Below are 19,169 nucleotides of genomic sequence, written 5' to 3'. Positions count from 1 at the left end.
AGACCCTACAGGACCATTCTGGAACATCCCCAGACCCTTCTGGATGACTCCAGGACCCTTCTGGAGAACATCAGACCCACATGAGAACTCCCTGGACCCTACCAGACTCTACTGGGACATCCCAGTGGCTCCTCAGAGCTCCTGGACACATCCTGGGAGCTTCCTGATCCTTCAATGGACCTCCAGGACCATCCTGGGGACCCCCTGGACAACTCCAAGACCCCTCCAAGACATCTCCAGACCCTTCTGTATGAATCCAAAGACCCCCAGCACCCACCGGGGGACCCCCTGCGCACCCCCAGACCCTTCTAGGACATCTCCAGATTCTTCTGCACGACTCCAGGAGTGGATAGGAGAGGCTGTGGGAGGAAAACAGGGGTTACTGAGGCTTCCATGCTATGTAAAGGGAGTCTGGGGACAGACCTTAGGGGGACACTGGGCAGGGGGAAAGAGGGGAATGAGGTCTCAGTGGTGTTGAAAGAGAGTCTGGGGGGAACTGAGTGGCTTGTGTGGGGGAAAGAGGTGAACAGAGTCTCTACGAGGCAGAAAGGACATCTGAGGGCAGACGGAGTAGTGGGAGAGGAGAGCCAGGAGTTGTGAGGGGCTTCTATGGGACACAAAAGGTGTCCGACAGGGGGGACTAGAAGTCAAAATGGGGGAACGGACTCCAGGGGTCAGGGAAGAGCACACGGGGGGGTACAGGGGTCAGAAAAAGGGGTGAGGAGGTGGGGGGAGAAGGGAGGACAGGGGACCTTGGCAGTCAAATACAGGGGACTGGGGCGTGGTTGGAGACTCTAGGGATCAGAATGGGGGAAATGGAGTGGGGGTACCTGGGGGGAGGAGAGGGGATTCTATGGGTCAGACAGAGGGGACTGGGAAAGGGGGGGAATCTAGGGAACAGAATGAGTAGGGGGGGGAGGGACACTGGGGATCAGAATGGGGAGGGACGAGGGATTGAGCGGGGGGGTCGGGGACAGTCAAGGGGACCTTGGGGGTCAGAATGGGGACGGCACGGAGAGAGGGGTGGAAGAGGACTATAGCGATCAGAATGGGGGAACTGGAGGGGAGGGGGGAACGGGGAGAGGGTGTAACCCCGGCAGTGACACAGAGGGACTGGGGGGGTGGGCGATCAGCAGCGGGGGGAGGGGCGGAGGGCAGCGAAATACACGGGCTGGGGGAGGCGGGGAGACACAGGGCAGCGGCCCCCGCCGAGCGGAAGCCCCGAGCACCGCAGAGACGCCGCGGGGCCGAGGCAGAGCAGCACGCGGCCCCCCAGCACCTTAAGCCCGGCCCGCTGCCCCCCGATCACCCACCTGTAGGAGCCGAGGCGGCGCTCGGAGCCCCGAGGTGCCCCGCGGCGCCGGAGCGGTGCGGGACCCGGCACGACTTCCGCGTGGCTGGCTGCTCGGGTCGCAGCGTGATGACGTCACTCGGCCGGGCCGGGGTCGGGGCCGGGGGCGGCGCCGCAGCCACAACCGCGGAGCGGCGCGGGCGCGCTCAGGCGCCGTCGGCATGGAGACGCCGTCACGCATGCGCCGTCGCCGCGGGGACGGCTGCACGCGCCGCACGGAGGCAGGGCGCGCCGTCGCCATGGCAACGCGGCCCGCACGCGCGGCCTGAAGCCCGAGTGGGGCTCGAGGGGCAGCGGGGGGCGAGGAAGATGGGAGGGGGGGAACGGAGAGCCCTCGGGGATCTCCTGGGGAGGTGGGGAGGGGTCGGGCAGATCAGGATCAGGATCAGGCTGAGGTGCTCAGCGCCTTCTTTGCCTGCAGGCTTTGCTGGTTGTTCCCTGGGCACGCAGCCCCTCGTGCTGCTGGGTAGGGATGGGGAGCAGAATCGGCCCTGCAGGTCATTATCACGCGGCCGTGGCACGGCTTACTTGACTCGCTTTTCTCTTCCTTCTGGAGATGTCCTTGGCTCTCAGCGGTGCTTTCTCGTGCCGTTGGTGTTGCTCCACAGCTGCTGCTCTGAGCAGTCGTTCTTGTGCTCGCACAGGGTCGGGCCCGGTCAGCACGGGTTCCTGAAGGCAGGTCCTGTCTGGCGAAGCTGATTTCGTTCTCTGACAAGGTTGACTCGCGGAATCAGACTCCACAAGCCGAAGTGAGATTATGAAGCAGGTACGTTTTAATCAGTGCTGCGCGGGCACGGGGTGCAAGGGGGATATTTCCACCTATCTTGCCCAATGTAAGGAAGAAGCTTGGTACAGATACAGGCCGAAGGAATAGACCATCAGTGGAATTCGCATCCATATTCATGACATTCCTGACTTATCGCCATGAGCAGTGGGGGTCTCCTTTGATGGTGAGAAGACCCATTGTCTCTGACAGAAGTAATCCGATCCTGACCCATTCCTTGTGTAATGTTGCAACAGTTTCCAGATGTCCTCTTCTTATCTGACCACACATCCTGCTTAGCTACATTCCTAAACAAGAGTTAATCCTTATCTTGTCCTCTCCTTACTCAATTCCCCCCTTTTTCTTGAACCTAGCAAATTCTTTTGCTAAATTGCTCCATTCGGGAAAAGGGAAGTTTTGAAATAACTCCCGCTTTCCACTCTCTGCCTTAGCTTGTGCTTTTTCCATTCCTCATAACTATCCCCAGAAGTTTTACATATCCATAATGCACATCTCATTGCAACACACATAAACAGAGCAAGATGATTATAATAATACAAGCCACAGAGAGTTGCTTTAGCCACGCAAAGTTAGGTAACCAGCTGGTAAGCTTTTCCCACAATTCTGTGAATCCTAATGAGCTATCATCCCTCGTTACCTGATGAAGTAATTTAGTGTGCTCCCATATTGCCTGTAGATCAGTCTCTATCCCTTGAGTCTTATCTACATAAGCACAACAACTCTGATTAATTATCACACGAACCCCTCCCTCTTTGGCTGTTAGGAGATCCAATGCCATTCTATTTTGTAATACAACCTTACTAAGCATTGAAATCTCAACTTGTAATGCTTTGACTGCATCAGCAGTAGCGTTCTCTATTACCTTTAGAGTGGCTGAAATATTAACAATTGCTTTCTCCAGCTCACTTACTCCAAGAGATGGGATGAGCCATCTCACAAAGCTGTGGAAACCAGTGGGTTTTTCCACCAAAGGATTTAGTACTCTTCTCACCCGTCTCCAGGATGTTCTCAAGAGTCCCCGTGGTATTTCCTTATGCACCGTGGTCTGAGGTACCAAGTATCCTGCAGAGCATGTTCCAATGCAATTGGGAGGCAGTGCTTTTCGTGCCTGCCCATCCCCACATAACCACCAGTATCCATAAGGTAATCTGCATGGATTAGACGTACCCTCTTGTTGGGTAAAAGACGTTCCCGTTCTCACAATCCCAAGTACATTCTTATCTGTAGGCCAAGATGAATTTTCACTTGTGCTAGGATCGCACCCTATGCCCTGCTTCCACCTTGTAGTTTCGTTGAGTCCTGATACTGTTCTCGAATTCCCATACTCCCAGCTACATCCTATACCTGTTAAATTTTACCACCCGACTTTCACACTAATTTTCCCTATCCACAAAGATAGATTTAGAGGAATTAATAATCAACAGATCAAACTTGGGGCCCTTTTGTAATTTATCCTCTATTCCATACTTACATTCCCCATGTTGCACCCAATTTGGAATTGTCCAATTAAGCGCTACTACCCCATAGACTGGCACCCCCCCTGCTCTGGGGAGGGCCGTACATATCCAACAATTTGTTAGGTTAAAATTTTGGGCCACTGCCCGAGTAGCTACTACCTTCCCAGGCTAAAGCAAATCTTATGGGGTTAATTACAATGCACAGTTTATCCATTTTTCTTAATTGTTAGCCGGAGGGGTCCTTTCTCCTCGCAGTCCACTGTGGTCGGACCGTCTTCTTCAGGCGCTTCCTCAGGCATGCCATGCCTTGTTCTCTGGTTTGATCTCGTGCAGGATCTTCTTGCAACGTGTAAGACAAAATATACATATATACACCTATGTACAGAGCCCACATACCAAACAATTACTGATACAAGTACACTTTGCAATGATGTTTTCCACCAGAGATACATAAGCATTTACATCAAATGCTGCACTTAATCAAATTAACATTTAACAATTATAAGAGCCCGCATTACTGTCTCTGGATTCACAATTTTAAGGGTCCAGCTGACTTCAGTTCCCATTGTATTTGAGGGATCAAGCCGTCAAGGCCTTGGGCTCTAGTTCCTAGAACCAGTTTCTCTATTTCCTGACGCTAGTCTTGTAGACTTACCACATGCTCGGTATTTCACTCCCTACCTGGGTAGAGATCCTGTTTGTACAACATAAGGCCTTTTGTACCGTATTTTGAAAGACTTAACCCCTCTTTGGCTCTAGGTTTCCTAAGGAGAGCCAAAGGCAACAACTGTGGGCAGGGTAGTCCAGCTTCCTGGCCCAGTTTTACAACCTGCGATTTAATTCCAATTTATTCCCAATGCTTACTGACCTATTGGACAATCTCTGCAGTAAAGTGAGTTCCCTGGTTGAAGGTATTGTTGCAGGACATCCAAACCTTGGTATAATCTCCTGCAGCAATACCTTGGTTATTTCTTTGGCTTTATTGGTCCTGCAAGGGAATGCTTCTGGCCATCCTGAAAAGGGTATTTCTTAGAACCAGCATATACCGAAACCCTCCTTTTTCCTGGCAGTTCTGAAAAAAATCAATTTACAATTGTTGTCCTAAAAGATTCTCTTTCCCAACAAGCCCCACTTGCACCCTGTTCCTGGTACTAGGATTGTACAGTTACTTTCTGATGTCTGTACCCCCATATGTTTTATTATGTTCCCTTAGAACCGATTTCTATAAAATAATAAAGGGCACAGCAATGTGTCCATCTGGGTATGCACCCACCTGTCAGCTTGCTCTCTTCCCTTCTAAATCATTAATTAGATTCCTATCCTCTCTACAATATCTTATAGGTTCTGATTAAGGTTCAGGTATTTTAAGTTTACTGTCTGGAATTAAAGCCAGTTCACCAATTTCTTTTCCTTCAGCTGCCTGTTCTGCCCCCTGATCCACCATCATATTCCCAGTTTCCTGTACAGTGTCACTCTTCTGCTGTCCTTTACAATGTATAACAGCCATGCTGCTCTTTGGTAGATTTACATCATGCCGAATTTGTTTTCCATGTGTGTAAGAAAACCTCGCTCTTTGCAGATGGTACCATGAGTGGGTACCACCCCAAAAGCATATTTAGCATCTGTCCATATGTTTAAGGTTCTTGTCAAGGCAGTTATTTCAGCCTTCTGAGCGGAAGTCCCCACAGGTGATGGTTTTGCTTCAGTTACCTTATCAGTAGCAGTTGCTGCATGTCCTGCCTTACAGTTTCCTTGTCTCACAAAACTGCTTCTGTCGATGAATCCAGGAATCCTCAGCGTTGTCCAACGGTTCCTCCTGTAGGTCTGACCAACTGGCACAGACAGCCTCCATGCAGTGCACACTGCTGACTTGGAGGCAGCTCTGCATTGGTGTTCTGGGTGTTCAGCAAATTGCTTCCTTCTCTTTGATCAGTTGTGCTTTCTGTTGAGAAACTTGATAGCCATTTAAATCAAGAAATTCAGCAAACTCACAGTCCACTGTACACAGTCCTCCTTGGTTACTGTGGCATCCACGTACTGCAGTAAAGTTCCACTGTGAGATGGAGGAACCCAAATCTCAGGCTCACGAGTTGACCAGTTCTCAAAAATCACTGGGCTGTTCTCACAACCCTATGTAACACTCTCTAGGTTTTCTTATATCTTTATTATTATTTTGTTTAAATTATTATTATTATTATTATTATTATTATTATTATTATTATTATTATTATTATTATTTCCTTCTTCCCTTATTGGAGTTTTCCTATTCAAAGGCAAATAATTTTAGACTTTCTTTGGCAAAACCAGGCAGAAAAAGGTGTACTTCAAATCCAGAACGGTAAACCCCACCTACTTATTCCTTAACTTGGTTAATAAAGATATACACCACTGGTTGTATATATTCAACATTTCTATTAATTGCCCTCAAATCTTGTACCAAACTATAGCTCTTGCCATCCAATTTTTCATTTGCAAGATTGGGGTGTTCTATTTGGATTTCTATCCAATTAATAATCCAAAATTCATAAAGTTATTTATTATTTCTTTTATCCTCCTACAGTCTTGTATCCTCAAAGGGCACTGCTTTACCCTGGTTGGGCTGGCTCCCGTCTTTAACTTAACTTTTATTGGGCTGCATTTTTGGCTCTGCCAGGCATTCCTGATGCCTACAATCCTGTGTATACCTGATTTAGGATTTACCTAACTTCTATGGGTACAACATTGCTTTTCCCAGTTTGTGTTAAAGCCAGACTTAAAATTTTCCATCAATTGGTCTTGCTTGACACTTAGCTTCAATTGTCTCTACTGAATTTAATCTCTTTACCTCTTTATTCTGCTTCCCTAGCTGTAATTTAACCAGTGGATCTGCTAGGGTAAACTTCCCAAATTCCCATCCTTCATTTTTGCAACCAGAGGCGGTTCCCTCTTTCTCAGTAATTCACACATTACTTTCATTGCAGTGGGGCAGAGCCCTCCCCGGGCTCTTCCAGCCCCCCCACCCCCCTATCTCTGAGTGGATCCCTGGGTCCTACGCCCTACTCTAGTGCTGCGACAGTAACAGCTGCTGTTATCCCCAACTTCCTTACCATCTCTGTTTCTCAATCAGTTTTTTGTTTGTTTGTTTTTCCTCCATATCGCTCACCTCTACATCCCTGTCACACCCTGCTCATCCTTGCCTTCCTCAGCCTGTGTCCTTCCCAAACTTTTCGCTTTCCAAACTCTCATCGTTACATAAACTACTAACATCATATTTCAGTTTTACCTCCTCCTCTCCAGCGGCTTCCAGTGCTAACACTGGGATTTCGGGTTTCCTAGACCTCAGCAGAGGCTATTCTCACTTCCCCCTTCACAAGCTGGGCAGGTGGGTGCGGCAGGGCCCAGAATGCAGGGAGGGGAAGCCAGGAGCAGCGCGTGCTGCCGGGCTTTCTGCAGCCGGGCGGCCCCAAATCCCCTGCCGTGGGCACAGCCCTGCTCCCGCTCTGGGCCGTGATAACCGCTGTCTGATCTCTCCCTTAGGCAAGGCGTTGCCCAAGAGAGGGGAAGGAGGAGCCCCGTCCTGCTTCTAGCAGTGCTTTCTGGTGAGCGTTCCCCACCCAAAGCCACCCCAGCAGAGCCGGGGAGCGGGACTGTCCCGCACGGCGTGTCCCCGCTGGGTCTGGAGGAGGAAAACGGGGCTGCGGGGCTCACAGCGCTCTGAGCAAACTAATGGCCTGTCCCGACTGATGTCCCCCACAGCTGGAGCCTTCCTCTGGATATTGGCAGCTTGGAGAAGCGACGTCCCGCAGGTCAGTGCCGCGGTGTGCGGCAGAGGCCAAAGCTCTGCCCTTCTGCCTCTGCAGGGACGGGAGTTTGGCCACGGGCTCCTTGCTGCTGAGGTGGTGTTGCCTATCGTAGGCGTGGCGACCCGGTTCGGGAACGGCACGGCGACCAATCCCAGGTCGCTCGGTCCATCAGCTCGCTGACACCAATGTGGTGGACGGCAAATGGCGTTTATTGGCAGGAAAAACGGCCTTACATCACCTGGGCACTGAACGCTATCGGCTATCGGGAGAGGGACCCTGTCTTCCCATACAACGCGATATCTTCCGGGCGCCAGACCCTCACTACCTACATTTCCCCCCTCCCTATGCACAATTAAATTAGGTAAAATATAACAATAGATAACAATCTTCAGTAGAAAACTTGAATAAAACAATCTTCAATAGAAAACTCGAATAGAAAACATAAGGTGCTCTGAACAAGAACATTCTTATAACAGTTGTTGGTGCTCTACCAACATGATGTTAGTCTTTTCTAATAGGAAGAAAAGGGGGATGAGCTGCGGCCTCAGGCGCGCTCCCCACGGGTGCGCTGGGTGAGCTGGATGTCCTCGAAGAGCCCCACCAGGTAGGCCTCGCTTGCCTACGGCCGGGCTCTGGAAGCGCAGGTCGGTCTTGGAGTCCTGCGTGATCTCGCACACCAGGCGCTGGAAGGGAAGCTTGCGGATCAGCAGCTCCGTGGACTTCTGGTAGCGGCGCGCTCTTGTGGGCTGCCTTGGTGGCAACCGGGCCTTTCGCTTCCGCGGGCAGGGTCGAGGAGTCGACTGCTGCCTGGAGGCAATCTACAAATTGTGTAAAGCTCTCCCTTTCATTTTGTCTTATGGTGGACCATGGCGATGGCTTAACAATTTTAACGGCAGGGCTCCGTCAAAAATTAGTCTACAGGTTTGTTTTTTGTCAAATGGGAGCCCCCAACAACACCATCTATAAGGGTGGAGACCATAGCTGAGTGAAGCCCTTTATCTGCAATTGCCTTAACAATTGCTTGTATATCCCTAGGGTTTATCGGCGAGTGGACCCTCTGTCCCCCATCCATCACCCGGACCGGGAACGCTAGTGCGGCCGATGGGGCCCAGTCGGCGCATGCAATCTTTATTTTCCTCCAGTCTGTAAGAGGGATTTCGCCCCCTCGCGGTTTCTCTTTAATTTGGATGGGAATATTTCGGCTCTTAACTCTGTTCGTATTCATTCCCTCCTCCTCTGAGTTTAATTGCGAACCACTCGTCCCAGCCACTGTCTGATCCGGAGTCAGAGCCCGACTGAGCGGCCACTTCCGGTTTCCCGTACCTCTTTGTTAGGCTCCGGCCCCGCCCGCCTCCCTTGCGGGCAGGCCGTTCCCTCCCTCTTGGTTCGTCCCGCCCTCTGCTCGGCGGGATGTTCGCCCCACAGCGGCATTTCTTCAGACGGCCGCTCTGATTGGCTTTCCACCCTTCACTCACGCTGCCCTCACCTTCCCGGTCGCTCCCACCGCCTTTATCTAACACCTCCTCGATGTTCCCGCCAAGGGCGTCCTCCCCCCGCCCTCCCTCTTCTGGCTCGGCGCCATCTTGGGGCGCATAGGGGGGCGGTCGAGCCCACACTTCCTCGGGCTCTGATTTCCCCGCGGCAGCCCTGGCCTCCTCGATTAACCCACCCCAGAAGGACTTCGCTCGTTTCTGTCCCTCCGTGGACAGAACCCGTGGGCGGGTCGGGGTTCGACTGAGAGGACATGTCATCATCACCGTCAGAGGGGTGCAAAGTCCGCGTGGCCGCCCCGACTCCCAGTCCCGGGGTGGCCAACAAACGGCTCTCCACCGCCCTCCAGGTCTCCCGCTCCTGCATGGCCCTGCGCAGGGCCCGCACGACTCTCCCCCACGACTCTAGGCTTCTCTCACAGCCCGAGGACATCGTCTCCTCAGTTAACGCTTTAGTGCGCTTACCCCACACTTCGGGGTGGAGAATATCCACCAGCTGGTCAATGACCCTCATTTGCAAAAGCCTCGCAATAGTGAGAGTAAAATCTTTGGGCTTACGATCGATACCCCACCGCTTATCTAACTGTGATACGACCTTCACAAGGACTTCCATCCTCCTTGTTGGTCCGGGAGCGTCTTCCCCGCCAGGCTGGTCCGGCCGCTCCGGCTGCCGTTCACCCATCCAGGTGACAATCCCGGGTTTCGGCACCACTTATTGCCTATCGTAGGCGTGGCGACCTGGTTCGGGAACGGCACGGCGACCAATCCCAGGTTGCTCGGTCCATCAGCTCGCTGACACCAATGTGGTAGACGGCAAATGGCGTTTATTGGCGGGAAAAACGGCCTTATATCACCTGGGCACTGAACGCTATCGGCTATCAGGAGAGGGACCCTGTCTTCCTGTACAACGCGATATCTTCCGGGCGCCAGACCCTCACTACCTACAGGTGGAGGGCGGACCTTGAGCCGGGCTGGGGTCGCCTTGGCAGCAGGGTGCGCTTCGGGTGTGGAAGCACCTTCCCAGTGCCCAGCTCGGAGCTCGGGCTGAAGGCGGCAGCGCGTGAGAAGAATGGGCCTTTGGCCCATCCCTGGCACTGGGGAGTGTGGAGGGGCTGGGAAAGCAAACGGAGAAGCAGCAGATGCTCTGCAGCACGGAGAGGGCTTAAGAGCCCGACTTTGGGCAGCGCTGCTCTGCAAACCGCTGGGAAGCAGCAGGAAATTCTGCCAGCAGTTCCCTGGGAAGCTCCTTTGGAAGCCCTGGCCATGCTCCGTGCACTTCCTGCCATGGAATGCCTTTCTCTTCCAGGTGGCGTCAGCAGAGCCTGTGCGTGAGCTCCCGTCTCTGGGGTAAGAACGCTTCCTTGCCCCGCACCTTGTCTGTAGCGTGGCCTCAGCTGGCTGCGCGCTCTTGGCACGCCTTCGCCTCGTGTCCAGGGCTCCAGCCTTTGCCATCCGTACGGGGGAAGGCAGCCCTGGGCAAAGCGAAGGAATGAAAGGGGCTGGGGGATAAGGAAGGGCACAAAGCCCCAGGACCCTTCACCTCGTGGCAATGGAGCTTTGAGCTGCGGGCTGAGCAGTGCCGAACAAGACTCTTTGCCTTTGCCTTCAGGAGCTCACCGGTTTGGCTGGCGGGGAAGAGGCGGGAGCTGAACGTGAAAAACTCAGCTATCGTCCGGGAAGGACCTGATTATCCAGTCAGTGCTTGATGTCCTCCAAGAGAACGGGATCAATGGATTGAAGAGAGGTAATGGTGCTGCTCCCTCCTGTTTGCTCTCAGCCCTTGCCAGAGACAGCTCTGTGCTCTGGCTGCCCAGGCTGTTCTGGAGATGGCACGAGGCTGGCAGCAGGGGGGTCAGGCAGAGCCCAAGGTCCATCTTTGTTGTGGCTCTGGAGTCCCGCGGCTCATCAAGGCACGCTTTGTGGAAGGTCTTGCCGGATTTCTGGAAAGACATGGAGCCCTCCCCTAGCTTTTGGATAGGACTCCCTGCTCACACCGATCTCCTCTGCATCTGTGCTCACTGCTGTCTCTCCATTCCCTATTTGTTGCCAGGAAATTCTGCAGCTGACACAGCACGCCATTGAGAAAGTCATGGAAAACGGCGTCTGGATGCCCAACTGGGCTCTGGAAACCATGGGTATGTAGACAGACGGACAGCTTCACTGCCCTCAGCTTTGCGTCTGGCACTCCCCAACACCTGCCAAGCTCTGCTTTCTGTCAGAGTTATCTCATAGAGTTTCAGAGTGGCTGAGGTCTGAGGGGACCTTACAGAGCATCCCAGTCCAACTGCCTGCCGTTGACAGGGCTGCCACCCTTTCCATCAGGTGCTCAGGGCCCCATCCCACCTGGTCTCCATCGCCTCCAGGAATGGGGCTTCCATCCATGGCTTCCATCCATGGCTTCTGTGGGTAGCACATTGCAGGGCCTCTCCGCCCACTGCCGGTCAAGAATTTCCTCCTGACATCCCATCTGAATCTCCCCTCTCTGAGAACTTAAAAAGCCTTCACCTGTGCTCCTAGGGCTGAGCGGCTCCTTTCCCCAGGTGCACAATCAGTGGCTCAGGCTGGGACTCAACAGTTCCCAGACACAGCGGGAGGGATTTTGCACCGCAGAGCCCCACCCAGAGCTTCAGGAATGAGCATTCACTCCTTCAGCTCATCTCTGGGCTGCCCCAGTGCACGTCTTCCCATCCTTATTTCAGGTGCCACTGTTGATGCAGAGAGGACATCCAAGAGCTTTGGTGGGAAAGGCTGGAAGAACCGCTGGCTTTCTCCACTCTTTTCCGCCGCCAAGCCTCCCGAGACGCTCTTGAAGGTATGGCAGGAGAAATGGTGGCTGTGTGTTCACTGCCTTGCCTTCTGGCTGCAGGAGCAAGCGCGCAGCAATTTCCTTGGCCCAGCTGCACTGCTCAGCCCACACTCTTCCCCACATTACTGGCACCAGCGCTACGGCCGATGGGTGATGGATGGGTTATAGATAGGTGATGGGCCGACAGATGCTGGGAGGGCTGCCCTGCTGGCTCTGGGCGAGCAGGGAAAGGCGGTTGACTCCAGAGCTGTTGTCCAAACCTTTGCACATTCCCCTACCGTCCCTTGACTAGCATTGCATTACGAGGAGAACAGCAGCCCACAGAGAAGGCAAGCTCTGTGCTCCTTGCCCAACAGCCAGCTCTGGCGGCTCTTTGCCTCAGCGCTGAGAGACGCGTCTTTCTCATTTCAGCCCGATATTTCTCCTGGCAACTGCTGGGCTTTCCAAGGATCTCGGGGCCACGTGGTCATCCGGCTGCCGGAGAAAATCTGGCCCACAGCTTTCACCATCTGGCACATCTCCAAGGCGGTCTCTCCCTCCGGGGAAGTCAGCAGTGCCCCCAGAGAGTTTGCTGTCTTGGTAAGTCTCTGCCTGCTGCTTCTTCTGGAGGGCCCCGGGGAAAAGCTTTGGCATAGAGCCCCAGAAGACCCCATAGCGGTGGCAGCTCCCAGAGAGCTGTGGTGGGCTGCTGCAGAGCGCGGCATCCTGCCCAAGGGACGGAGACCCTCGGGGTGGTTACACATCTCTGGAGGCCTCTGCTGCTCTTCGTGGCCGAGCAGCTAGGAGCTATTGCTCCACGTGCCCCGACTTAGCTTCACCCTCCTTTGTGCTCCAATCCTGCCAGAACCGAGGAGGGGGGAAGGGCTCCCACCTTTGGCCTCGACGGGTTCCTTTTCACACTGCCTGCCTAAATGTGACCGAAATCATCTCTTGCCTTTCAGGGACTGGATGAGGATGAAAGTGAAACTCTCCTGGGGTTATTCGTTTATGACGTGGACGGAGACATCGCCCAGACCTTCCACGTGCAGGTACGGCAAGCGCGTGCGCCAGGCTGCCAGGCAGGAAGGCCGGGCTGCCTGCAAGTCCTGGCAAGAAAGGGTTTGCCTGATCAGCCAGGCTCTGCTCTGTTCTCCAACGCGGCTGACTCCTACGGGGAAGACAGACGAGGCAGCCCAGCAATTTGGAAGCAATTATTCTTTCTGCTAGGGCAGAGAGAGCAGCACAGGAAGGCGCTGTGGGAGGGAAACTGTCTCCCTGTGGGTGTGGAGCGGCGATTGCTGGTGGGAGGGAGCAGTGCAGCTGCCTTCCTCCATCAGCAGTGCCATTCTGGCATCCCCCGGCAGCCCAGGGAGCGGAGCAGAGCAAGCCAGAGTTGGGCAGCTGGCAAAGGGAGCTGTGCGGATGCGCCGTGGCTCTTCCCATGTGCGTCACGAAGCCTCTCCTCTTTGTGTTGGCAGGAGGAGCCCCGCAAAGCCTTCGGCCGTGTCAAATTGGAGGTGCGGAGCAACTGGGGAAACGCAGAACACACCTGTGTGTACCAAGTGGAAATTCATGGAAATTTGTAAAAGACAGCAGAGATTTCTTAAAAGGCAATAATCACGACCACTGCCCAGCGGCCGCATGGCACCACCAGGGCGGCCCCTGCCAGGCCTGACAGCAGCCGGGCTCTGCTGCCCCTGCCGCGGCCCCCACAGCCCACCAGCCCAGGCTCTGCAGAGCGGGGGCATCAACACCAACCCCCGTCCCCCAGCAACATCCATCCTTCAGGGGTCGGGAGCGGTCCCTCCAGGTTGTCAGTTTGGGGGCATTATCCAACACCCAGTTTGGGGGCATTATCCAACACCCAGAAAACCACCCAGAATGCCAGGGAGAAGGATACCAGGCCCTGCAGCCCCCAGCCCCCCAGCAAAGCACCACCTCTGCCCTCCCACTCCTCTCTGTCATCCATCAAGAGGTGGGAGCGGCACCCATGGGGGGGGCACCATGCAACACCTGTAAAACCACTGCCTGGGGGAAGTAGGACAGGCACAGCAGGCCCCTGAGCTCCCCTCTTCCCCCCGCCCCCCCCAGCATCACCTCTGCCCTCCCACTTCTCTCCACCATCAGTCAGGAGGTGGGAGCACCCCCGGCGTGTGGGTTTGGGGGCATCATCTGCAGGCCAGAGAACCACTGCTGGCATCAGCCGGGGCTTTCCAGGCTGTGCTGTGCCAATAAATAGAAAGTACCACCACAATTGTCCGCGCTGTACTGTTGTCATGTCATTACCTGACCCCAACATCCTATCCCCATCCCGTACCCCATATCCATATCTATCCCAAATCCGTATCCGCACATCCATCCCATGTCCATTCCATATACTTACCCCAATGCATTCTCATCCCAGTCCCATCCCATATCTATATCCCATCCCCAATCCATCCCATGTTCTTCCCATATTGATCCCATCTCCATCCTAAACTCATCCCGTATCCATCCCATATCCACATCCTCACACCCCAATCCTAAATTTCACATCCCAATCCCACATCCAACATGCCAATTCCAATTCCAAACCTCATTCCCAATCCCACATCCCAACCCCATCTCCCACCTGTCAATCCCAATCCCATATCCCACCCCCTATAGCAATAGGGCACACCCTTTGGCCCTGTGGTTGTGTGGGGAAAAGAGGTGAACAGACTCTCTATGAGGCAGGAAGGACATCTGGGGGCAAAGGGAGGAGTGGGACAGGAGAGCCAGGAGTTGTGAGGGGCTTCTATGGGACACAAAAGGTGTCCGACTGGGGGGGACTAGAAGTCAAATGGGGGAAAGGACTCCAGGGGTAAGGAAGGAGCACACAGGGGGGTACAGGGGTCAGAAAAAGGGGGAGAAGGGAGGACAGGGGACCTTGGCAGTCAAATACAGCGGCCCCCGCCGAGCGGAAGCCCCGAGCACCGCAGAGATGCCGCGGGGCCGAGGCAGAGCAGCACGCGGCCCCCCAGCACCTTAAGCCCGGCCCACCTGAAGGCAGTGACACTCAGAGACACCCAATATCGTCCAGTGAAGGTGACACCCAACCACAGTGACACCAGCGACCCCATGTCACACCCACACCAGACCCCACGTGTCCCCGACTGTCCCCAGACCCCCTCCCTGTACCTCTCCTCGTCACCTCTTCAATGAGGATGGCACCGCGCTGCAGTTGTGCCACCATGGCAGGGGGGACAGCGTGGGACGGTCATAGACAGCCAGGGTGACAGCATCACCCGGCTCCAGGAGCTGCAGAGCGCTGATGGGGCTCTCGAGGTAGACGGGTTGGTACGGCCCCAGGTTCCATGGTTACAGTGACAGTGAGAACTTCAGAACTTCGGGGACGGGCGGTTGTCCCGGTGTCACCCTGAGGCCCTGGGGGGAGATGTTTCCGTGGGGCTTTGCACGGGGATTTGGTGAGAACCATCCATTTCTGAAAGGAAGTGCGGAAAAAAATACAACTAAATTGACACAGTACTGATTTTAAGGGAAGCAGACATTTTTGGGGGCGATCCCACGGAGACAAAGCAGAGCGAGAACGTGTCGCTATGTGAGGTTGTCCTCAAAATCCCCATTGGAGACCTCTGCCGGACTCCGGGAACCCCTGGGGACACACTGGTCTCCCAGAGACCCCTCTGGGACATCTCCAACCCTTCTGGATGACTCCAGGACCTTCCTGGACACCACAAGACAACTCTGAAACATCTCCAGACCCTTCCAGAAGACAACAGGACCCTTTGAACCCACCTGAGAACTCCCTAGACCCTACAGGACCATTCTGGAACATCCCCAGACCCTTCTGGATGACTCCAGGACCACTGGAGAACATCAGACCCACATGAGAACTCCCTGGACCCTACCAGACTCTACTGGGACATCCCAGTGGCTCCTCAGAGCTCCTGGACACATCCTGGGAGCTTCCTGATCCTTCAATGGACCTCCAGGACCATCCTGGGGACCCCCTGGACAACTCCAAGACCCCTCCAAGACATCTCCAGACCCTTCTGTATGAATCCAAAGACCCCCAGCACCCACCGGGGGACCCCCTGCGCACCCCCAGACCCTTCTAGGACATCTCCAGATTCTTCTGCACGACTCCAGGAGTGGATAGGAGAGGCTGTGGGAGGAAAACAGGGGTTACTGAGGCTTCCATGCTGTGTAAAGGGAGTCTGGGGACAGACCTTAGGGGGACACTGGGCAGGGGGAAAGAGGGGAATGAGGTCTCAGTGGTGTTGAAAGAGAGTCTGGGGGGAACTTAGTGGCTTGTGTGGGGGAAAGAGGTGAACAGAGTCTCTACGAGGCAGAAAGGACATCTGAGGGCAGACGGAGTAGTGGGAGAGGAGAGCCAGGAGTTGTGAGGGGCTTCTATGGGACACAAAAGGTGTCCGACTGGGGGGACTAGAAGTCAAAATGGGGGAACGGACTCCAGGGGTCAGGGAAGAGCGCACGGGGGGGTACAGGGGTCAGAAAAAGGGGTGAGGAGGTGGGGGGAGAAGGGAGGACAGGGGACCTTGGCAGTCAAATACAGGGGACTGGGGCGTGGTTGGAGACTCTAGGGATCAGAATGGGGGAAATGGAGTGGGGGTACCTGGGGGGAGGAGAGGGGATTCTATGGGTCAGACAGAGGGGACTGGGAAAGGGGGGGGAATCTAGGGAACAGAATGAGTAGGGGGGGGAGGGACACTGGGGATCAGAATGGGGAGGGACGAGGGATTGAGCGGGGGGGTCGGGGACAGTCAAGGGGACCTTGGGGGTCAGAATGGGGACGGCACGGAGAGAGGGGTGGAAGAGGACTATAGCGATCAGAATGGGGGAACTGGAGGGGAGGGGGGAACGGGGAGAGGGTGTAACCCCGGCAGTGACACAGAGGGACTGGGGGGGTGGGCGATCAGCAGCGGGGGGAGGGGCGGAGGGCAGCGAAATACACGGGCTGGGGGAGGCGGGGAGACACAGGGCAGCGGCCCCCGCCGAGCGGAAGCCCCGAGCACCGCAGAGACGCCGCGGGGCCGAGGCAGAGCAGCACGCGGCCCCCCAGCACCTTAAGCCCGGCCCGCTGCCCCCCGATCACCCACCTGTAGGAGCCGAGGCGGCGCTCGGAGCCCCGAGGTGCCCCGCGGCGCCGGAGCGGTGCGGGACCCGGCACGACTTCCGCGTGGCCGGCTGCTCGGGTCGCAGCGTGATGACGTCACTCGGCCGGGCCGGGGCCGGGGCCGGGGCCGGGGCCGGGGGCGGCGCCGCAGCCACAACCGCGGAGCGGCGCGGGCGCGCTCAGGCGCCGTCGGCATGGAGACGCCGTCACGCATGCGCCGTCGCCGCGGGGACGGCTGCACGCGCCGCACGGAGGCAGGGCGCGCCGTCGCCATGGCAACGCGGCCCGCACGCGCGGCCTGAAGCCCGAGTGGGGCTCGAGGGGCAGCGGGGGGCGAGGAAGATGGGAGGGGGGGAACGGAGAGCCCTCGGGGATCTCCTGGGGAGGTGGGGAGGGGTCGGGCAGATCAGGATCAGGATCAGGCTGAGGTGCTCAGCGCCTTCTTTGCCTGCAGGCTTTGCTGGTTGTTCCCTGGGCACGCAGCCCCTCGTGCTGCTGGGTAGGGATGGGGAGCAGAATCGGCCCTGCAGGTCATTATCACGCGGCCGTGGCACGGCTTACTTGACTCGCTTTTCTCTTCCTTCTGGAGATGTCCTTGGCTCTCAGCGTTGCTTTCTCGTGCCGTTGGTGTTGCTGCACAGCTGCTGCTCTGAGCAGTCGTTCTTGTGCTCGCACAGGGTCGGGCCCGGTCAGCACGGGTTCCTGAAGGCAGGTCCTGTCTGGCGAAGCTGATTTCGTTCTCTGACAAGGTTGACTCGCGGAATCAGACTCCACAAGCCGAAGTGAGATTATGAAGCAGGTACGTTTTAATCAGTGCTGCGCGGGCACGGGGTGCAAGGGGGATATTTCCACCTATCTTGCCCAATGTAAGGAAGAAGCTTGGTACAGATACAGGCCGAAGGAATAGACCATCAGTGGAATTCGCATCCATATTCATGACATTCCTGACTTATCGCCATGAGCAGTGGGGGTCTCCTTTGATGGTGAGAAGACCCATTGTCTCTGACAGAAGTATTCCGATCCTGACCCATTCCTTGTGTAATGTTGCAACAGTTTCCAGATGTCCTCTTCTTATCTGACCACACATCCTGCTTAGCTACATTCCTAAACAAGAGTTAATCCTTATCTTGTCCTCTCCTTACTCAATTCCCCCCTTTTTCTTGAACCTAGCAAATTCTTTTGCTAAATTGCTCCATTCGGGAAAAGGGAAGTTTTGAAATAACTCCCGCTTTCCACTCTCTGCCTTAGCTTGTGCTTTTTCCATTCCTCATAACTATCCCCAGAAGTTTTACATATCCATAATGCACATCTCATTGCAACACACATAAACAGAGCAAGATGATTATAATAATACAAGCCACAGAGAGTTGCTTTAGCCACGCAAAGTTAGGTAACCAGCTGGTAAGCTTTTCCCACAATTCTGTGAATCCTAATGAGCTATCATCCCTCGTTACCTGATGAAGTAATTTAGTGTGCTCCCATATTGCCTGTAGATCAGTCTCTATCCCTTGAGTCTTATCTACATAAGCACAACAACTCTGATTAATTATCACACGAACCCCTCCCTCTTTGGCTGTTAGGAGATCCAATGCCATTCTATTTTGTAATACAACCTTACTAAGCATTGAAATCTCAACTTGTAATGCTTTGACTGCATCAGCAGTAGCGTTCTCTATTACCTTTAGAGTGGCTGAAATATTAACAATTGCTTTCTCCAGCTCACTTACTCCAAGAGATGGGATGAGCCATCTCACAAAGCTGTGGAAACCAGTGGGTTTTTCCACCAAAGGATTTAGTACTCTTCTCACCCGTCTCCAGGATGTTCTCAAGAGTCCCCGTGGTATTTCCTTATGCACCGTGGTCTGAGGTACCAAGTATCCTGCAGAGCATGTTCCAATGCAATTGGGAGGCAGTGCTTTTTGTGCCTGCCCATCCCCACATAACCACCAGTATCCATAAGGTAATCTGCATGGATTAGACGTACCCTCTTGTTGGGTAAAAGACGTTCCCGTTCTCACAATCCCAAGTACATTCTTATCTGTAGGCCAAGATGAATTTTCACTTGTGCTAGGATCGCACCCTATGCCCTGCTTCCACCTTGTAGTTTCGTTGAGTCCTGATACTGTTCTCGAATTCCCATACTCCCAGCTACATCCTATACCTGTTAAATTTCACCACCCGACTTTCACACTAATTTTCCCTATCCACAAAGATAGATTTAGAGGAATTAATAATCAACAGATCAAACTTGGGGCCCTTTTGTAATTTATCCTCTATTCCATACTTACATTCCCCATGTTGCACCCAATTTGGAATTGTCCAATTAAGCGCTACTACCCCATAGACTGGCACCCCCCCTGCTCTGGGGAGGGCCGTACATATCCAACAATTTGTTAGGTTA

At 54.6% G+C, this 19,169-nt stretch overlaps 1 protein-coding gene and 3 pseudogenes across 1 annotated transcript; 2 read left to right on the top strand and 2 right to left on the bottom strand.

Moving 5' to 3' along the window:
- Positions 1–1,818: 1,818 nt before the first annotated feature.
- LOC149913532 (endogenous retrovirus group V member 2 Env polyprotein-like) lies at positions 1,819–3,486 on the bottom strand (annotated as a pseudogene).
- Positions 3,487–10,122: 6,636 nt separating this feature from the next.
- Positions 10,123–10,842, top strand: LOC149913531 (uncharacterized; annotated as a pseudogene).
- Positions 10,843–10,971: 129 nt separating this feature from the next.
- Positions 10,972–13,248, top strand: LOC149913530 (sperm-associated antigen 4 protein-like). The gene is made up of 5 exons (XM_090129415.1): positions 10,972–10,999; positions 11,564–11,676; positions 12,082–12,249; positions 12,612–12,698; positions 13,128–13,248. Exons 1-5 carry the CDS (start codon positions 10,972–10,974, stop codon positions 13,233–13,235), a joined length of 504 nt encoding a protein of 167 aa, XP_089985541.1. The 3' UTR covers positions 13,236–13,248.
- A 4,282-nt stretch (positions 13,249–17,530) lies between these two features.
- LOC149913529 (endogenous retrovirus group V member 2 Env polyprotein-like) lies at positions 17,531–18,939 on the bottom strand (annotated as a pseudogene).
- Between the last annotated feature and the right edge of the window lie 230 nt (positions 18,940–19,169).

This window comes from Phasianus colchicus, chromosome 36, assembly GCF_987193195.1.
Source record: "Phasianus colchicus chromosome 36, bPhaCol1.hap1.1, whole genome shotgun sequence".
NCBI lineage: Eukaryota > Metazoa > Chordata > Aves > Galliformes > Phasianidae > Phasianus > Phasianus colchicus.
The sequence above is the reverse complement of the archived record's forward strand: the minus strand, read 5'-3'. Positions and strand labels throughout refer to the sequence as shown.

Coding starts and splice junctions, on each gene's coding strand:
- LOC149913530 (XM_090129415.1), top strand. CDS start 10,972: ATGCCCAACTGGGCTCTGGAAACCATGG. Junction 11,677..12,081: donor CTCCCGAGACGCTCTTGAAG/GTATGGCAGGAG, acceptor TTCTCATTTCAG/CCCGATATTTCTCCTGGCAA. Junction 12,699..13,127: donor CCCAGACCTTCCACGTGCAG/GTACGGCAAGCG, acceptor TTGTGTTGGCAG/GAGGAGCCCCGCAAAGCCTT.